This window comes from Malaclemys terrapin, chromosome 3, assembly GCF_027887155.1.
Source record: "Malaclemys terrapin pileata isolate rMalTer1 chromosome 3, rMalTer1.hap1, whole genome shotgun sequence".
NCBI classification, from domain to species: domain Eukaryota; kingdom Metazoa; phylum Chordata; order Testudines; family Emydidae; genus Malaclemys; species Malaclemys terrapin.
In genome coordinates, this window is record NC_071507.1 from 144,289,959 (window position 1) to 144,307,968 (window position 18,010).

The 18,010-nt window shown below is 38.9% G+C and overlaps 1 protein-coding gene across 1 annotated transcript in view; it reads left to right on the plus strand.

Annotated features, from left to right (window-relative positions):
• Positions 1–18,010, plus strand: part of ME1 (malic enzyme 1) — a 335,701-nt gene that overhangs the window by 65,627 nt on the left and 252,064 nt on the right. The window contains exon 3 of the mRNA XM_054021851.1: positions 12,073–12,222. Within this exon, the coding sequence (XP_053877826.1) occupies positions 12,073–12,222 (150 nt within the window). The remainder of the gene's footprint in view (positions 1–12,072; positions 12,223–18,010) is intronic.

The window sequence follows — 18,010 nt, forward strand, 5'->3', positions numbered from 1 at the left end:
CCAGTTTCAATTATTTTGGTAATTTATTTCAAAATACCTGTCAGCAACTGTCTGTAAAAATACAGAGATAAAAAATGTCCCCCCAGAATAGAGAATTAAAGAAACCCCCGTTTCTCTGCCCCCTCCCCCTCAGAGCCCAGCAGCAGGGGTCAGACACCCGCTCCCCCTGCCGCCCGGGAGCCCAGCTGTGGTATGTCCCCCAGCCAGACACTCGCACCGCTTATGCCCCAGAGCCCAGTTGCGGGATTCCCCCCAGCCAGACACCTGCAGCCCCCCAGAGCCCAGCTGCGGGATTCTCCCCAGCCCAGACACCTGCACCCTACCCCCATTGCCTAGCCGCAGATCCCCCCCACATCCAGACACTCATGTGCACCCCTTATCCCCCAGAGCATAGCCATGGGGTCTTCCCCAGACCAGACACCTGCACCCCCAGAGATCCAGAGGGAGAAACAGTCTGATGCTGGGTCCTGGGCTTGTGTGGGGTTTCCAGCATGCTGCCTCCTTCCTTCAGGGCATGTGAGGAACTGCAGCTGCCAGGAATCCTCCAGCTCCTATCCCTCCCACCTCCCTCGCAGTGTCTTGAGTTTGCAAGCTGGGCTCTGCCCTGTCCAGTGGCCCCTAGTGGCGACCAGCAACTCTGCAGCCCATTTCTGTGGGAGAAAAAAAGAAATTCTGCATGCACAACATTAATTTCTGTGCAAATGCTGCATGTGCAGTGGCGTAGAATTCTCCCAGGAGTAGCCTTTCTATTACAAGTCACGTTCGAAACTTTATGGGACCTAGTACTGCGACTTAAAGTATACCCATTCACAGCAGCACAAAACTACTGCAGTCTCCTGGGTCGCCTGGTAGCATGTAACTCTGTAGTTCAGCATGTCAGGTTGCAGCTCAGAAAGCTGCAGGCATGGTTAGCATCAGTGCATGTCCAAATGGTGATGATTGGGAGCAAAGTGGTTTGAGTGCCAACTTTTTTAATTTTGTCATCTCTGAATTGGTGGATGGACCCTCTGAAAGTTTACGCGGGGGTTCCCTTTGCCCCTCAATCTAGTCACAGATGCATCATCCCTGGGTTGGGCAATTTATCTGGGTCCCTGCAGATTCAGGATGTCTGGTCATCTTAAGATATAAAGACTCACATAAATGTCAGGGAGTTAACAGAGTCTAGTTTACTCAGCCTTCCTCCCTTACATAGTAGAAAATAATTTCTTAATTGTGATGGACAATTTGTTGACCGTGTTTTATATAAATAGGCAGGGAGAGGAACTGTCGACTCAATTGTGCCAGGAGGCAGTTCACCTCTGGGATTTTTGTATAACCAACTCCGTTAATCTCAGGGCTGCTTACCTTTCAGGAAACCAGAACACATTAGCAGATCAGCTGATCGGGTCCTTCTGCAATCACCACAAGTAGTCACTACGTCCATATATGGCGAGGTCCATCTTCCAGCTCTGGGACACTCCCCAAGTGGACCTGTTTGCAACAAGAAGCAACAGAAAATGCCATCAGTTCTGTTCCTGGGCAAGGCTCAGACCAGGCTAACTGTCTGATGCTTTTCTCCTATCTTGGAAGAATTCCGTCCTGTATGCCTTCCCTCCAATTCCTTTACTTCCCAGGGTCATGTTCAAAGTCAAACAAGACCATGCTCACTTCATCCCACTGGTGTGGCCTTGTCAGCACTGGTACTTGGCCCTACTAACCTTGTCAATCAAACCTCCGCTGTCTCTTATGTTGGATCCAGACATAATTTCACTGGACCCCAGACAGCTGCTCCATCCCAACCTTGAGCTCTCCATCTGACAGCATGGATGCTTCATGGGTGACAATCTTTGTAAGGTCCTGCTTGAAGGACATTCAGAAAGTGCTTCTGAATAGCAGAAAACCCTCAACTAGGAACACTTACCTGGCTGAGCAAAGCACTTATCCATTTGGAAAAGGTGTATCTCCAGAGCACGGACTCCTGGATCTTGTACTGGACTATCTTCTAGATCTAAAACAGACTTTGGCTATTAGCTCTACAAGAGTGCATCTCTCAACTATTCTGGCCTTCCACGTCTTTATGGATAGTAGATCCCTTTTCATCAACCCCATCCTCACCTGATTCCTAAAGGGCTTAGTAAGATTGTACCTACACATACAAGATCCCATCCCTCCTGGGATATGAAATTAGTCCTAGCAAAGTTGATGGGACCACGATTTGAGCTCTGGCAACTTGCTCTATCCTTCACCTCTCTATGAAGGTAGCATATCTAGTGGCAATTACTTCAGCCAGAAGGGTGAGTGAGTTGAGAGTCCTAGTGTCAGAGGCTCTCTATATGAGAATAAAGTTTATCTCCACTGTCATGCAAAATTTCTCACAAAAGCAGTCTCTACTTTTCATTTGCCAACATTATTCCCAAAACCTCATGAGCACAGGCATGAGAAAAAACTTGGTTCGTTGAATGTAAGAAGGGCTTTAACTTTCTACCAGGAGCATGTCAAATCCTTTAGATCCTCCTTGCATTTGTTCATTGTGGTTGAAGACAGAGCTATGGGCCTACAAGTTTTCACTGAGAGAATCTCATAGTGGATCTCTTTGTGCATTCATTTTGTTACCAATTGGCAAATATAACCCCACCAGCGAAAGTATTTGCACATTCTATTAGAGCACAGGCAACTTTGGCAGCTTTCTTAGCACAAATGCTTATAGTAGACATTTGTAAAGCAGCGACTTGTTCATTGGTCCACACTTTCACTTCTCATTATGCCATTTCCCATCAGTCCAGAGAAGATGCCAGGTTCAGACAGGTTGTCTTACAATCACTCTTCAGGTAGTCTCTGGGCTTGCCTCCATTCGTGTCTGTTTGAGTCATGGAATGGACATGTGGAATCACTTGAAGAAAAAAATGGTTACCTGTCTATCTGTGACTGTTGTTCTTCGGGATGTGTTGCACATATCCATTCCACAACCCACCATCTTGCCCTCTCTTTTGGAGGGGCGTTGGGGTGACCCCACCCTCTTCTATCAGCATGCAAGGTACATGGCAACAGCGGGCATTTGAGCCAACCTGATGGGTACCCTGTAACTCTCATTCAAGGGGGTGGGGTGGTGAGTTGGGGATGAGGATCAGGGGAAGGGAGAGGCTGCCAGCAGTCTCCTAGGTAGATATAAATGATTATGAAGTTACCTGCACTGTACAGTTTTATCTGCTGGCTACTCCAAGACTTTTAGGAATAAAGTTGAGGCCTAATTAAACGACATCCAGTGTCTCCTGCCCTCTTTCTGGCATAGCTGGACAATGTTAAAATAAAAGTTATCAATTAATCTCTAAAACTGACCTATGTGATAACTTCAGTTAGTGCAAGGGGAGGGGGAAGAAATTGAAGAGAAAACCATCTTGTTCAAAGTAAATGTCAGGTCTGGCACACCACAAATGCCCCACTAAAGAAATAATTGGGTCCACCCTATAGGCATGGGCACACCAATGGCCCATGTTCCTGGAAGGAGGTGCTCACATGAAGCCACCATAACATTTTACCAGAGTTAGCCCTTTGAATCTGAAATCAGCATTACGTGTAGGACAAAATATTGGTTCTCAGTACTCATGTAATCGGATGATAGAATTAAGAATGATTTCCATTGTTAACTGATTAAGCATGCTGATGAAAAGTGGCGTAAATAACAAATAATTGAACTCTAAAGACTAATTTTCATCAAGCACATAGAAAAATATAAACTGTTAGTTTTATTTTCACTTGGAAATAGGACCACTTATGCTTAAAAATGGTGCAATTTAAAGAAATTTTCTTAAAATAAAAGAACATTTTTACTTCATTGTAAAGAGGACAGTGATCACTTGTTCTTCCTGTCCACTGAGAGTATGACCAGAAGTAGCTGATTTAGTTTGCAGGAAGACAAGATCAAGACGTTCTGTAATGGATGGTAGATAGGCTTGGCAGAATTGATATTTTATTTTTTTTATAATTTTGAGAAATATCAATATTTATTAAGTTTTTTTTCTGTTTTTATCTGTTTACATTTTCACAGTTGCACAAAATTATGGGTTTTATTTTTATCAAGTTAAATTTTCAGTTGTGGGAAATTATGGGGTCAGACAATAATTATTTAATGACAGTAGATATTGATTTCAAAAAGTTAAAACTTCATAACTGTTAAAACACAAATTGTCAGCATGACATATCAAAATATACAAAGTAAATATCCTTAAATCACACTCTACGTTCTCAAGCATCATTTTTCTTACTTTGCCTATCTGTACATTTTGATTGTTATTGATGGAAATACTTTTAAGTTGGTTTGTGTGTGTACTGTGAAATTGACAGTTACTGACAAAAAAAACTAATCCTTCCAACCCTAATCATATATCATCACCAGCCATTATTTAAAATGAAAATTTTGACTCAGATCTTGTCATGTGTCCCTAACCCGTTTGCCAAAAGCTGGAAATGGGCAACGGGATGGATCACTTGATTACCTGTTCTATTAATTTCCTCTGAAGCACCTGGCATTGGCCACTGTTGGAAGCAGGATGCTGGGCTAGATGGACTTTTGGTCTGAACCAGTATGGCTGCTCTTATGTAATTTTGTTGCTCAACAAGACAGAATAAAATATTCTTGCTTTTTTTCCAGCTCTATTGATTCTTCAGTGGGGCGGGGCGAGTTTGTCGTGTGGAGCTTAGAACCCACTCAGGCATTGTGGGGTCTGTAGTCTGAAATGAACTTAAACTTTTTTGAATTTAAATTCTGTTTAGTGCTGGCAAAATACCAGTTCTTGGCTGCTTCTGTGTTCTTATTGTAGTCTCCTTGGATTCTTATACCACACCCATTACTGGTATCAGAATACCTTTTAGGTAGGCCCTTCTCCTCCCCAACCTTTCTTTCCTACATAACAGTCAGAAGAGAAGACATCCATCTCTAAAGTGATCACTTAGACTCTCAGTGCCTCGTCTATAAAAACGGGATAATAAGTACTTCCTAGCTCATAAGGGTGCTGTGAAGATAAAAACATAAAAGATTTTGAGACACTCGGATACTGTAAGTGTGGGGTCATGTAAATACCTTAAATAGTGTAATGCCTACTGAATTATTAGTCGTCTAACTCATCAACACCATATCTGGCACCACCTGACACAGAAATTCCTTGGAGGATTCCAATCTAATTACACTGGTCTACAATTTTTGAGAAGTCGTCTGCTTCAGAGATAAAATGTGCTATTTATTATGTATTTTGATGTGCTGAATTCAAATATGACAATTAAAACAACTGATTGGCTACTGTTTCTAAGATATTTAAGTTTTTACGTTTTATGTCTATGTATATTGTGTAGATAGAGTTTTAATCATAAATTGTAAACCTAGGTCTTTTCATGTGTTTATGGTTGCTTTACATGATAATATTTCACCTGTCCTGTTTATGTAACACTTTAAAAATCAGCAAAAGGGTTATATAAATAAAGTTTATTATGAAACAAAAGGCAAAAAACTATTATGTACATAGTTTAGTCCTATTCAGTGTCTACTCGGCGCTTCTTGGCTTGTCTCTTGTATTCATTAAATGGAGCGTCTCTTGTCACTGTCCAGTAATAGTCTGCAAGCATTGATGTGCTCCATTTGCCCTGATAGCGTTTCTCCATTGTTGCAATGTCCTGGTGAAATCGCTCGCCGTGTTCGTTGCTCACTGCTCCGCAGTTCGGTGGAAAAAAATCTAGATGAGTGCAAAAAAATGTATCTTTAGTGACATGTTGCAACCAAGGCTTTTGTATGCCTTGAGGAGGTTTTCCACCAACAACCTGTAGTTGTCTGCCTTGTTGTTTCCGAGAAAACAGTTGTTTCCACTAACTGGAAGGCTTTCCATGCTGTCTTTTCCTTGCATGGTCAAATGCATCATCTTGAAGAAGTTCACGAATCTGAGGGCCAACAAAGACCCCTTCCTTTATCCCAGCTTGATGTGTAAGGGTGGTAACAAAATCTTCCTTGATACAAGAAGTGGTGGATGCTGAACACTTTTCCTCCCAGGCTCCAATGACTGTCGGAGTGGCCAATCTTTCTTGATGTAGTGGGAAGCTCTTGCACGACTATCCCATTCGCAAAGAAAACAGCAGTACTTTGTGTATCCAGTCTGCAGACCAAGCAAGAGAGCAACAACCTTCAAATTGGCACAAAGCTGCCACTGATGTTGGTCATAGTTTATGCACCTCAAAAGTTGTTTCATGTTGTCATGCATCATATGGACTGCATGACCAACTGGAATTGATGGCAAAACATTGCCATTATGCAGTAAAACAGCTTTAAGACTCATCTTCGATGAATCAATGAACAGTCTCCACTCATCTGGATAGTGAACGATGTTGAGGGATGCCATCACACCATTGATGTTGTTGTAGGCTACAAGATCACCTTCCATGAAGAAGAATGGGACAAGATCCTTTTGACGGTCACGGAACATGGAAACCCTAACATCACCTGCCAGGAGATTCCACTGCTGTAGTCTGGAGCCCAACAGCTCTGCCTTACTGTTGGGTAGTTCCAAATCCCCGACAAGGTCATTCAGTTCACCTTGTATTATGAGGTGTGGTTCAGAGGAGGAGGAGGATGGGAGAAAATGTGGGTCCTGTGACATTGATGGTTCATGACCAGAAGTTTCATCCTCTTCCTCATCTGACTCAAGTGAGAATGATTCTGGTGCATCAGGAACCGGCAGTCCTTCTCGGTGGGGTACTGGGCGTATAGCTGATGGAATGTTTGGATAATGCACAGTCCACTTGTTCTTCTTTGACGCACCTTTCCCAACTGGAGGCACCATGCAGAAGTAACAATTGCTGGTATGATCTGTTGGCTCTCTCCAAATCATTGGCACTGCAAAAGGCATAGATTTCCTTTTCCTATTCAACCACTGGCGAAGATTTGTTGCACAAGTGTTGCAGCATATGTGTGGGGCCCACCTCTTGTTCTGATCTCCAATTTTGCAGCCAAAATAAAGATGATAAGCTTTCTTAACCATAGTGGTTATACTGCGCTTTTGTGATGCAAAAGTCACTTCACCACAAACATAGCAGAAGTTATGTGCACTGTTCACACAAGTACGAGGCATCTCTGCTCACTTTGGCTAAACAGAAATGTGTCCCTTTGCAAAATCAAACACTGACAAATAAGAGAGCACAACACTGTATGATTTCTAGAGCTGATATAGGGCAATTTGTTCAGCAGAGTGATGCAAGCTTTGTTATGATTGCATCATCCATGACTTCTAGGAATAACATGATGCAATTCATATCATGTATGACGCAATACCAGCTTCAGATTGCATCATTAATTGTTTTGCCTAAAAAGCAAGTACTGTCCAAACCCAGTCATAGATTTATTCATAGATCCAGTCAAAGATGTATTTTAGTCATTTCTGGTTTAAATTGAGATCCCTTCCCTTTATAACTCACTTATCCTCCGCCATTCCCAAGTCAAGGGTCGTATATACTGACCCAATAGCATATCTTGAAAACTAGAGCCAATCAACAATTTTAAGCATCATTTTCGTTCTCAGTGACCCGGAATTAGTAAAGTTTGACTACATTTATTTCAGAAGCATTTTGGCTGTAGAGCAGTGTTACTGGCCTGGCCTGGCCTGACCTGCTTATGATATAAGATGTAATGAATTCACAGCCCAAAGTGGTATGGCTGCAATATTATGTAAATATTGTTTTTTGTGGTTTAAGCTGTTTGCAGCTGACTTTGAATGTTGAAGTGCTGTGCTTTGAAAGGCTAACATTTCATATGCTGAATATGTGATACAGCACAGAGTACGACTGTATGTTTTATCTGGTACATTGAAATCAGGCAAGAAGTTAATGATGAAATATAATTCTTCTTCTGTAATTTAATTTTGAAACTTATTTCTATGTCTTTTGATAGTAATTTGATCTTTTATTCATCACATTTCTAATTGCCCTTCATATATTCACAAGTGAAGTGAGTGCCAGGCTGTTAATGTCTGTGTCCCTCTGTATGCCTGATTCCCTTATGTTTCTTATCTGGGTTTTCTTTTTCTGAAGACTCATGTTACCTTGGTTACATGTTTTAGTTATAGGAGTACATTAACAGTTTTGAGAAAAAGTGCAATCAGGCCATTTTGTATGAAGAGGTTTTGTTGAATGTCTTACCTTGAATAATATTTTGTAATTTATATTTATTAATATCTGTGAAATGTGAAATCTGTGAAAATGTAAACCATATATTCAGTCTCAAAACTGTATAAAATAAATAGGTTCTTGTACTCTGCTCATTACGGTTGTAGCTAAATTCCCTTCATAACCACAAAGTAGTATTTGAGTTCTTAGGTGTCTTATGGCCAGGGGAAAAAAGTGACAACCGTAGGTTCTGAAAATGAAGTAAGTACTTTATTGGAACTGTAACTGTGGTTCCATTAGAGCAGAACACAATGATTTTCTCTGAAAAGGCAGTTCACAATCCCTGCAGCCTCACTCTTCCCAATTTTTGATTCTCACTTTCTACCTCCTTTTCTTGTGATCTTTATTCAGGACTCCTTAACGTGGCCCTTAATAAGTATAGTTAAATACATACAGGCTAATTTAAATGTCAATTTCAGATACATACTGGGCATTACCATGTGTCCTGAAAAATACACTCTACATTTGTATGCGTGTGTTTATATAGATTTTATACCACCCATTGCATGCTATTAGACTGCCTTGTTTTCTTGGGCCCTTATTAGGAAATGGAGTGTATTTTGCTCTGTCTGAAACTTTGATATTCTCTCTCTAATTCTGCAACAACACCTGTAGCAACAAGTCATGCACTGTAACATTTTTCAAGAGATTTAGTGATGCATTCTACAGACAAAGTCTTGGCTCCAATGTCAATGAGAGTTTTACCATAGACTTCAGTAGGACCAAGATTTCACTCTACAAATCTGATAACGTAATCTAGCTACAAGACCTACAGCACTGTACAAGCCATTTCTTCTTGAGTTTTCTATCTGGGCCATGTAGTAAATACTTGCGTCCTCTTTTAGTTGATAGCAAAAAAACTCCCCACAAACCTTTGTGTGAGAAGGGTGGTGGTGGTGGTGGTGTGTGTTGTACAATCAAGTGTACTCAGTGCAAGTTAGCATTTTAGGGTATCTGCTTTTCACCATGTTATTTAAATTATAATTTTAGTGAAACATTCAGTCAATCTAATGCAATATTTCAAATCCTGTTGTATTAGATACAGGCATCACCCTGATCAAAATTGCATTTCTCAATATATCAACATGTTATAACATCTAAAGCTCGTTTGAGCTGTTGCTAAGCACATACTATCTGCAATGTTTGACTATAAGTATTGTTCTACTATTACCTTTGTAAGCACTTTAGGACACCTTGCTATAAAAACTGCTAAGTAAAACAGCATTTTTTCCCAATTGAATGTCAGAAATTGTAATTTAAATTGAGGTGTAAACCAAAATGGAACAATTATATATTAATAAAATATTGCAAGTAGTACACAATTGCTTTGTTTAAAGCACCCCAATTCAAAAGTCTTCCAGCAGTTTTAAATTCCTTCTCCAAAAGATCACTTTACAGAATCTGGAAAACAGGATTGCTCTGAATAATAAGATTGGAGAATGAAAAGATCATTTGGGGTTTTAAATAACAGCAACTGATTTCAAAGAAAGTACCATAGTAATAAAAAGAAAAATGGGGAAGTGTTCAGAATCAGAGACTGGTTCAGTCATCTGGCTTCCATGCATGCCTGAGCATTCTGGCATTAACCAAGCCAGGTTATTCATAACAAGTTCTCCATCTGTCACTTTTCAAGATCCTGTGGAAATGAAATACATATCTCCAAAAATTCACCTCAGTAAGCCTGATATATCAGTCAGAGTTGATGATTATGAATGGATCAGTATTTTGGAGTAGATGGTAGGACAATCATATAAGTTAAAAATATGGTGGTTTACTTTATAGCTCTTTAGGCATTCAAAAGAGTATAATGATATATGCTAAATACAGACAGAGCAGTGGCTGTTAAAAGATGGTAATTATAGACAATAATACACATAAGTATTTTTGAAAATACTTGGAGAAAGGAATAAATGTGTAAAATTATTTTTTAAAATATTTGATACAGAATCATTTATTTGTATTTTAAAAAGTGATTTATGGCACTTTGTTATTCTGCTATTCATATTGAGCTCATGTATTTATTTAATTATTTCAATTTCAAAATAAAGAAATGCCCATCTGAGGGCCTGGGTGCCCTTGACATTACAAAAATAAAATTTAAAAAAATTCAAAAAAGAAGCAGCATTGCTTTTCTTCCACAGTCCTGTCATCACATGAATTTATTACGTTGGCTAGGTTAAGGGTGAATACTTTAAAATAGCAACAACAACAAAAGTCAGGATATACAAAATTAAGATTTGTTTACCAACATTAATGCAGCTATGTTACACATGTGGACTATTTTATATTCTTGTTCAATAGGAATCTTAATATATTTTTGTTTATTCTGTTAAATATATGAACTAAAATATACAGGATGTACAAAAGGTTTGTCGGAAAGCTTAAGTTTTTGTGTTTCCTGACTTTTAGTTTTAACTATGCAACTTTAATATTTCATTAAAATGGCTCCCCCCCTTGATTAATTATTTTTTTAAATGAAATTCAAGACATTTTCAGCACTTAAAGTTAGCATTTAAGTAGTCTCAAGTGGATTTTGACATTTACCTATTGAAGTGAATTGGGAAGGATGAGGGATTGTGTTTCATTAAGGTGAATGGGATAGGTAAGAGCAAGTTCAAATCTTTGTTGCTGTTTTGTTGAAGACACGTTTTATACAAAGCATTACTAAGAGATTAAAAAATGAAAAACCACCACTGTAAACAAAATATCCATAAATATATATTTACATGAGCCACAACAACTTTGAAGGGAAATCTTTAAATGTATACACACACCCTTTCTCCCCTCCTCTTTCTCTTTTAGTTAAATGTGTGCTGTAGCTAATCTCTAAAAACATTTGCACAACATGTGCATTTTAAAGACTACAAATAATGTCTTATTCATAGTGAAATAGGTAAATATATGTTTTTACATTTGGAAGTAAGTTGGGTTTTTAATTTAAACTAAGTTTGTTTTTATTATTTTCTAAGAAAAAGTTAATAAAATGTTCACTCTACATAAACTAAATGAATATAGTGAGGTCAATGTTAAACCCACAAAAATTCAATGTTAAGGTTGAAAACTCTGGGCCATATCGTAAGCTGATGTAAACTTGTGTAGCTTTCAGCTATGGATCTGATCCTCAATCTTTAAATCACCCTTTTATGCTTCACTTCAGACAAGGTTCTCTGTTGGGATCCTAGAACAGTGATGATTTCATGTATTGTGTGTGTTTGTTACAATAGGTGAGCAAAGAAAGAGAAGTTAAATATGGAGTCTCATTCTTTCCTTTTGCTATCCTAATTTAAACTGATTCTGCAAAGCTCTCAAATGCAGAGCTACCATTGATTTCATAAGGAGATAAAGTACTTTTGTGGGATTGAGTAGGAGCCAAGGAGGACTGCAGTATTAGATGTTTTGCATGTGTGACAGTATTGAAATCTATTAGTAGAGAGTTATGGAAAAACTAACATTCTCCTTGGATTGGGAGAAATTTCTTAGAGGTCCAGAGTAGAAAAATGAAATTTTAATTACCCCCCACCAGCAAATTTATGATTATCCCATTCAAAATGCAGCATTTGGCATGTATGGATTAAGGTTTAAGTTGGACCTATGTTGCTATTTTAATGCAAATGTAGCATTTTGTGTCTGTCAGGAATTAGCTCCCTTCCTGAGCATGCTGACTGTCACCTTTGCAACAGTTTCAGCTTCTGTCTACTGTCTGGCTCAAGTTTGTTATCATTTAGAACTGAAGCACTTATGCTACTAAGATATGGTTAAATTTAAGTACCCTGGACCAGAGAGAGACTTTGTCTGGAACAAACAGAGCTTTAATTAATTCTCTACATATCTATTTTATTTTTTAACTATTTTAAATGTTCACTTGGATACCTAATTATATTTAATTCTCCACAGATACATTCTGTTAATGGGTCTTCAGGATCGAAATGAAAAGCTTTTCTATAAAGTGCTGACATCTAACATTGAAAGGTTCATGCCTATTGTTTATACTCCCACTGTGGGTCTGGCTTGCCAACAATATGGTTTAGCATTTCGGAGGCCAAGGTATGTAAGTTTATACTTCAAATAAACGTAATTTTATCTTTTTTTCCCTTCCTGGAAGCTCTCTGTAGAATTTTTTTTAAAACATAGTTGAGTGTAACCCAAAGCTGGAAAAACCGAGATAATTCAAACTATACTAGACTAAAAATGTAGTTAAGTTAAACTGTAATTTGTATTGTATTGCAAAGATAAACTGTTGTTTCAGTATGTTAAAACATGGATGAATTTTATAATCTTACTAAGCCTAATTGGGCTTTCCTACAGGCACAATTGCATTTGTTACATGTCAGCAAAAAGATGAGGAGCATTGGCCATAGAATATGCACGTGCACCACCACCCCCATATGTACATAGAGAGAGAGAGAGAGAAAAATTCAGGAATGTGTTCTAAATTTTTATAGCATTTTCTCATTTTCTTTCTGGAATGAATTTTTATGTTGATCAATAATGTGTGAAGATGCAGCACATATAAAACTTTTTAGATAGGAAAGACACTCTCTGTCATATCAGGCAGCCCCTTAAATTCACTTCAGTTTTTCTGCCAACTGTTTTTTTTTTTTTTTTAAGTTTCCTTTTTAGGTTATAACCTAAATTATTTAATTATTAATAATTATCAAAGTACTGTCATTTGATATATCAGTATTTATGAGGCCTGCCTGTCTCTTTCTGACATTATAAACCAGCTTTCGAGGAGGGCTTGAGCCACATCATTAAAATGTTACTATTCAATAAGATATTTACTTCTAAACATTTCAACTTAAAGGGCCAGATTATCTGCTGGTGTAAATCAGTGTAATTCTACTGATGTCAGTGGAGCTATGCAAATTTATAAGAGTTGAAGATCTGGTCCCAGAACTTAAATTCTTTATAGGATAAAGTTCAGGCTCCTTTATGTTACCTGCACTGACACTTGGTGGGAGGTGGAAGGAAGGGGAGAAAGGGAGAAGTCGGATGCAACTTTTGTGCTCCTCTCTTCCCACCAAATCCATGGAGTTAGTTCTCCACAGGTCTGCTGAGGTTAAGCTGTTCCACAAGTGGTCCACACACATCCATCCTTCCTTGCTATGATCACAAGCATGGGTGCTGCTGCACCCCCTGGCTTGAAGTGGTTTCCTCCATATGCAGGGTTTACAGTTTGGTTCAACGGGTTTCAGTACCCCCACTATACAAATTGTTCCAGCATCCCTGATCACAAGTGTTCCTGGCAGGAGTAATTTGAGTTGCTGTTCTGGGGCTGTGTCTAGAGTGAACAGAATATAAAACTGTGCTTCAGAAAATTTGATGGTGTTTGATGGTGATCACTGATGAGCTGCATGTGAGTTCCCTATTAACAGATCCAGCCTTTCTGATCAAAGCCTTGAAGACAACAGTGTAAGCCAATTGCTAGGGGTGAAAGAAGAAATCAGCTGGGCTCCATTTTTTTGCAGCAGGAGTCTTTGTGGCAAAGAGAGGGCTTTATTTTTAGGTATGTGTTGCAGTAATCAAGCCTGGAGGTCATGAATGAAAAGATAACTGTGGGCAACCTGCACCTGTCTGACCAGCATAAACTTGCCCACCCAGCTCCATCCCAGAGTTTGAAGAGCCTGATGCCCCATTCCTCAATCTGACATCACTCCACTCTTCAAGATACCAATTTAGGATTGGTGGGGAGTGGTGGAGAGAAAATATCATATGTTGTGAACTTTTGGAGTGCTGCCTGGGTAAAACTTTGGCAGCACATCACTGGCAAATATGTTTTTCCATACTCCTAATATAAAAATACTATTTAATTTTAAGATTAATTCAACACTAGTAAATGCATGGCTGTATATGGAGTTATTCTTTAGTATCATTTGTTTCAGGTATATATGATCAGAAATGCTGAAATGCCATTGTCATTCTGCCAAATGGAAACTTTTCCAAGTCTCCACTACGTAACTGTCTCTGGCATGTCTGGTAATGGTAATTCAATAGGATCATAAAGCATCATGGATCTTCGTACTGTATCTCATATCCAGTTTAATTCCTGTTTTCCCTATGTTTAATTTTAGAAAGGCACAACACATTAGCCAGTCATGAATGATAAATAAAGGCCTTGTATCAAAGGAAGGACATAATGACAGCAATTAATATATCATGTAGTATTTATTGTGTTGGGTGGCTAAGCATTAAAGAGTAGCTGTTGGTGGCATTGAGCTGAACCATTTTGCTTTGAGACTTTGACTAGCCAGTGACATTGCCTTGTTGGCACAGTTTGGTGAAGTGCTGCAGCTGATGGCTCATCTGGCTGGGTAAGATGCAGCGCACATTGCTTTGGTTATCAATCAGGACAAAGCTAAGTGCTGGACGGTGTTTGAAAGATGTGGATGCTTGTATAACAGAAGCCACCACCGTGTTTGGAGGTTTTCAGTGGCCTCTGTGGAGATTTCATGATATCAAGCTTTCTGTGAAGCTGCATATCTGCAGGACCGTGGTTATACCAACTTTAACATATGTCCGTGAAACATGGGTGCTAGGGAAGGCTGAAGAGCAGTGGACTGTCATTTTCAATTCTCATTGTCAGCTACTCCATATTAAGTGCCAAGACAAGATCAGCAATGAGGACTCTCATAGCAGAACACAGCACCCACCACCATCAGTCTGTTTTGGTTTAGGCAGCAGATATAAATTATTAAGATGGAATTAATTACCAAGTGTGTTTCCCAAGAAATTTCACTGCTCCATCAGGGAGCATGAGGTCATCAAATGCCTTGGTGGTGCAATAAGATTGCCAGTGATGCACCGAGACTGAACATCCAGACAGGCTGTCTTAAGGACCTAGCAAGAGATCGATCCATGTCGCACTTGATCTGCAAGGAACCCCCCATTGGGATTTGCCATGATGATGATTTATTGTGTTGGAGTAATTAACTGTCCTATGATTGTAGAGGTATTAATGGGCCACTCTACCTTGAATGATCCCTTAGAATATGTGCTGATTACTTATTGCTAAACAATTTGTTCCACCTTCTATTTAGAGGTGATGTTTGGAGTACCTTTCCCTCACCTGAAGAAGAGCTCTGAGTGGCTCAAAAGCTTGTCTCTCTCACCAACAGAAGTTGGTCTCGGTCTCATAAAAGAAATTATCTCACCCACCTTGTCTCGCTAACATATTTGAAGACTGTTGTCAGGTCCCCACTCAGTTTTCTTTTCTCAAAACTAAACATGCTAAGTTTTTTTTAAATCTTTCCTCATAGGTGAGGTTTTCTAAACTTTTTATAATTTTTGTTGGTCTAATCTGGACTGTCTCTCATTTGTCCACATCTTTCCTAAAGTGTGGTGCCCAGTACTCCAGCTGAGGCCTCACCAGTGTCGAGTAGAGTGGGATAATTACCTCCTATGGTCTTACTTAAAATTAATATACCCCAGAATTTGCATCATCTGCAAATTTTATAAGCATATCCTCCACTCTGTTATCCGAATCATTCATGAAAATATTGAATAGTGCCAGAGCCGAGAGTGAACCCTGCGGGACCTGACTAGATTACCCTCCCAGTTTGATAGCGAACCATTAATAACTACTGTTTGAGTATGGTCTTTAAATCAGTTGTCCTCTAAACTGCATTTTTCTAGTTTGCTTATGAGAATATCATGTGGATTGTGTCAAAAGCCTTACTAAAATCAAGATATATCACATCTACTGCTTCTTCCACCATGACTAACCATATAATATAATATTAATCAAGAAAAAGAACAGAGGGGACTTACAGGCCCCAGGTCAACTTGGCTTTTAACTTTATCAGCTCAAGAATTAAAGCCTATAGGGGTGCCAAGGGTTGACCTCATGCTGCTAGCCTGAGTTAAAAGTTGAGTTACCTTGCCTTCATTGCTGATTTAACCTGAGGTAGTTAGCACAGGTTAGTTAACCCAAGTTAAGAACGAACCTTTCTTTGCTGTATAAACATACCCTTAGACATACTGCCATGCGTAATACAGAAGATAGCATAGTCATTGTGTATAAAAGACTCCCTAATTATAAAATGACTTTTTATAAAACACCATTAAATCATCTACTAAATATCAGTATTAGTCTGGGTCACAACATTTTAATATAGCTGTGTTCTAGTGCTCAACCCCTCCAGGACATAAACATTGTTTCTGTAAAAAAGCATGGCCCACTGAAAGACTGCTGCTTATGATGGCTGCCTGACCTGTTTTGTATTAATTTGCTACATGTTTTTGTACCTTCTGAAATGAATTACTTTTTACTGGTGATTTTGGAATAAATTGTTCATAAAGGTTTTTCATAGCACATCCAAATGTGTGTTACCATTGGGGTAAGAGGAAGGACCACGAAGTACAGTACTTCATCTATAGTCACTAGTGTCTCAAAGTGGATACTGTTTATTGCCATATGTTTTGGGGACTGGGATGAATACTGAAGCCAACCTAAACTGATTTTGGAAAATAAGTTGATAGTGGTTAGATTCTTTGGCTATAAAGTGGGGGAGCTTTTGGGAGAACAAAGGAAACCTGTTCTTTTCTTGATACCCATCCTGGCAGATGAATATTTCCTTGGTCATAAGACATACATATTCTTCTGGCACACTGAAAGATAAACATGCTGGTAGGAGATGGCAGAGACAAATAACGTTCCAGCTTGCTTAACCATATTGTTTACCATACTATGGTATCTGCAATACCATAATGTCCAGCTACATTTAGAATAGTCATTAGTTGTGGTATTTCAGTTATGACAGTGTGGCACCAGTAAATGTTTTTTTCAATTGACACAGCATCTATATGTGTGTACACAGCAGTATTCTGCATAGAAAATGTATATTTATAGTGCAATTATAGATATATGCACTTTTAAAAGTTTCAGCTTGTTTCACCTCACTTTGAAGGACATATTGATATGAATACATCCATTGATAATGGACAGGGCATCTATTATGTGATACTGTAATAAGTCAGTGGCTCACGATTGGCTTGTAACTCAAGTTCAGCAGTGTAAACTGTATACTCCATTTACAAGGCACTCTCTCTCTCGACTCTGTGTGTGGCCTGCCATACAGAGTTCCTTCAGCCACTGACATTCAGTTTCTTGATTGTCAATAAAGTAATGATTAAAAAAAAACCAAATCCTTCTCTGGTTACAACCTACCCCAGTTCTCCATAAAAATCACGTGAACTCCCTCTGCCTCTCCCCATGAAACTAATCTTGTTTCATGAAACAACAGGGTCATCTCACAAAAGAAAATAACTATCTCCCTACAGACTAAAGTCCTGCCAGATTTGAGTAGAGATTAGAGTGTTAAACTAGAAAAGCATTCATAGATACCTGTCAAACAAGGTATCCTTTTTATTTTACAGGACAAGTAGAAGTTTTTCAAACTGTCTTACATTATTTTCTATCCCATGATAATAACTAAAGAAAATCACATTAAAACAAACAATGCTCAGGCACGAATTAACTGCATTGCAGTATATATTATATAAGTATTGTATTGCCCACTTTGTTTATGATATCCCCAGCGAAGAACCATATATGGTTTGATGATTTGTCACAGTGTAACTAAGACTAGGATGTTTCAGCCTTATTAGTAGCCTCAATTCATAATTCTTATGCATTGGTCCCTGTAATGGTCTCTCTGTCCTGGACCATCCCCTTGTAGTATGACCCGGTGTTTCCATGACTCTTTCTTGTGACTTCAGTGGTCTGGAATAGTAATAACTTGGCCTTCCAGCCAGGGCACATTATAGTTACACCCCAAATAATGGCTGACAAAATAGAATAAACATCACAACATCCTCTATGTTTCATGGGCTC